The sequence below is a fragment of the Pteropus vampyrus genome, unplaced genomic scaffold (genome assembly GCF_000151845.1).
Source record: "Pteropus vampyrus isolate Shadow unplaced genomic scaffold, Pvam_2.0 Scaffold14837, whole genome shotgun sequence".
In the NCBI taxonomy this organism is placed as follows: Eukaryota; Metazoa; Chordata; class Mammalia; order Chiroptera; family Pteropodidae; genus Pteropus; species Pteropus vampyrus.
In genome coordinates this window covers 359-2,846 of record NW_011903618.1, presented here as the reverse complement: position 1 = coordinate 2,846, position 2,488 = coordinate 359, and the positions used below count along the sequence as shown (strand labels likewise).

General features: G+C 62.7%; 1 protein-coding gene across 1 annotated transcript; it reads left to right on the top strand.

Moving 5' to 3' along the window:
- Window positions 1-223: 223 nt before the first annotated feature.
- LOC111735095 (long-chain-fatty-acid--CoA ligase ACSBG1-like) lies at window positions 224-2,194 on the top strand (the record flags this gene model as incomplete). Its single annotated transcript, XM_023526882.1, has 2 exons — window positions 224-577; window positions 2,085-2,194. Coding segments are annotated over 2 exons (440 nt in total), but the record flags the coding sequence as incomplete, so codon positions are not given.
- Between the last annotated feature and the right edge of the window lie 294 nt (window positions 2,195-2,488).

The following is a 2,488-nucleotide window of genomic DNA, read 5'->3' as shown; positions in this document are numbered from 1 at the left end:
AAGCGGAAGCCACGCACAGCCAGGACATATCTGGCATGGCCGAGGTGCCCCTGGCGCCCGGGTAGGCCCTCCTGCGCCCGTGGGTGCGGTCGACGGCACGGGTCCCAGCGTAGCCGAGTCACGAAGTGCTGCTGCTTTTCTTAGCTCAGCGGGTGCTTGGCCTCCGGGGCGGAGGCCGCCGGGGGCACGGTCTCTGTCCCACCTGCGAGCACCCCGCCTACAGCACGATGGGGCCACAGCCTTGTCCCGCTAGATCTGGAGCTCACGGTGACACCCCACCACGACACCAGCAGCGTGACCAGCTCGGCCCTGACCCGGTCTGCTTTTCAGTGCGTTCTGGACCCGGACACGTCGGACCCGACTGACCACCTGGCCGAGCAGGCCGTGGAGTTCTGCCAGCGGGTGGGCAGCACAGCCACCACGGTGTCCGAGATCGTGGGGACGAAGGATGAGGCTGTGTACCGGGCCATCGAAGAGGGCATCCAGAGGGTCAACAGGAATGCGATGGCCCAGCCCTACCACATCCAGAAGTGGGCTGTTCTCGAGAGGGACTTCTCCGTCTCGGGTGGAGAGCTGGGTAGGTGGGCTTCAGCTTCGACTCTGCCAGGTGCTGTGTGGGAAGGCGGAGGCCGTGGCGGAGCCTGCGAGGTGCCTGCAGGAAGGTCCCCGAGGGTACTTGGGGTGATGAACACCCACGTCCTCCCCGTGGGGAACATTCACTGCTCAGTGCATGGGCTCGGTTGTGAGGGCCTGCCACATTATGGGACATGTGCTGGAACTCGTTAATTTGAACACACAACATTTGACTTTGCTTTGACTGTGGAACCACTGTCCCCCGGAATCACTGTGGGACCACCAGGAAGGCACCAAAGTCGCGTTAATGTTTGGGCTGGAGTCACCTGGTTCTAGGGAGTGAGACCACCATAATCTGTAAAGTCAGCTCCCATGACAGGTAAGGGAGTGAAGCCCCCTATGGGCAGTGGTCCGCGGTCTGCGGTCCGCAGAACCAGCCAAGGCCTCTGGTGCAGCATCAGCCAGGTAGACAGAGTGCCCGGGTGTCCACGGCTGGGGGGGCGGGCGGGGTGCGGAAACGGTGTCCTCACGAGGTTCCCTTGAGCCCATCGAGGCCGCACGCTGACACACTGCCCAGAGTGCCGAGTGAGTCCGGCCATCTGCTGTAACGTGGAGTGCCGGTCAGCCGGACGGTCATGTCCTCGCTAAGCCGTTCACAGAAACGATGCCCAGGTCCCCAGTTCCACGGCTGAGAGTCAGCTCCCACGAAATGGGCTTTCAGCCGCCCGCAACCTCAAATCGGAGCCCTTTCACCGTTGCTTTTGAGGGGGGACCAAGGCCGAGAAAGGTGGTTCGGGGACACCCTCTCACAGAGACCGTGGCAGAGCCGACCCCAGCCAGGGCACCCCCCGTCCTCGGGGCGGTCAAAGCAGGGTGCCCAGCATCGTGTGAACTCTCAACGGAGATGCAGACGGATTTGCGTATTCGTTATCGTAGCAGGTGACCCGGCAGTAAGCACTTGGTGTCAGTTTCCGTGGGCCAGAAACCCAGCCGCTTAGCTGGGTGGCCTGCGGGGCCTCTCCCGTGGTTACAGCAAATGTCAGCTGGAGCGGGAGGGCTGTCGGCCAAACCAGTGGACCCCTGCACAGGCCTCTCTGTGTCCCCTCAACGCAGCAGCCGCAGCCCCAGGGATGATGGTCTGAGCAGCCTGGACCAACTCGTCTTTCGCTGTCTGGGTGGCTCGAATCCTCTGCTCCTTCAAAGGACAGATCGACGAATGCGCTGAGGATCAGAAGTGGGCGCGGGTAGAGGGTGAGGTGGACGCGGCTCGCACTTCACTGTGTATGCGAGAGGAGCTGCAGCCTCTCGTGACTGTTCTCGGAAGTGACAGACTGCCACCCAGACCAAGGCCGCTGTGCCATGGGGGGCGGGGGGGGTGACCGGCGGGAGCACGGACGGCCGAGGGCCATCTCAGGCTGGCTGCTCCACGCCAGCGGCGAGGTCTTTACCTCGTACCTTCTCGGGTGTCTCGGAGCCCAGGCCTCACTCAGTTCTTCTAATCTCTCCTTTAGGTCCCACGATGAAACTGAAACGGTTCACGGTCTTGGAGAAGTACAAAGCCATCATCGACTCCTTCTCCCGAGAGCACAGCAAGTGACCGGGTCCCCCGGCGTCTCGTGAAGGCGGCGGGGGCGTGTTCCCGAGCCCGCGTCCCCTTGGGTCAGGGCATGCGGACTCCCGGCGGGTCTCCTAGGCCCCCTGGCCGGGTGCGGCACCAGAGTCTGCACTCGCTGGGTCTCGTGCCCACGACAGCTGACGATTCCGAAGCTGCGTGTGTCTAGTTTTAAGCGTTGCTTCTTGTTCAGGTGACAGGAGACCCGTTCTCCTTCCAGACCTAAACAGCTGACAGATTTTGGCCTTCGTTCCAGGTAGATTTTATGGCTGCCGGCTCACCGGGTAGGCGGTGTGGGGAGGA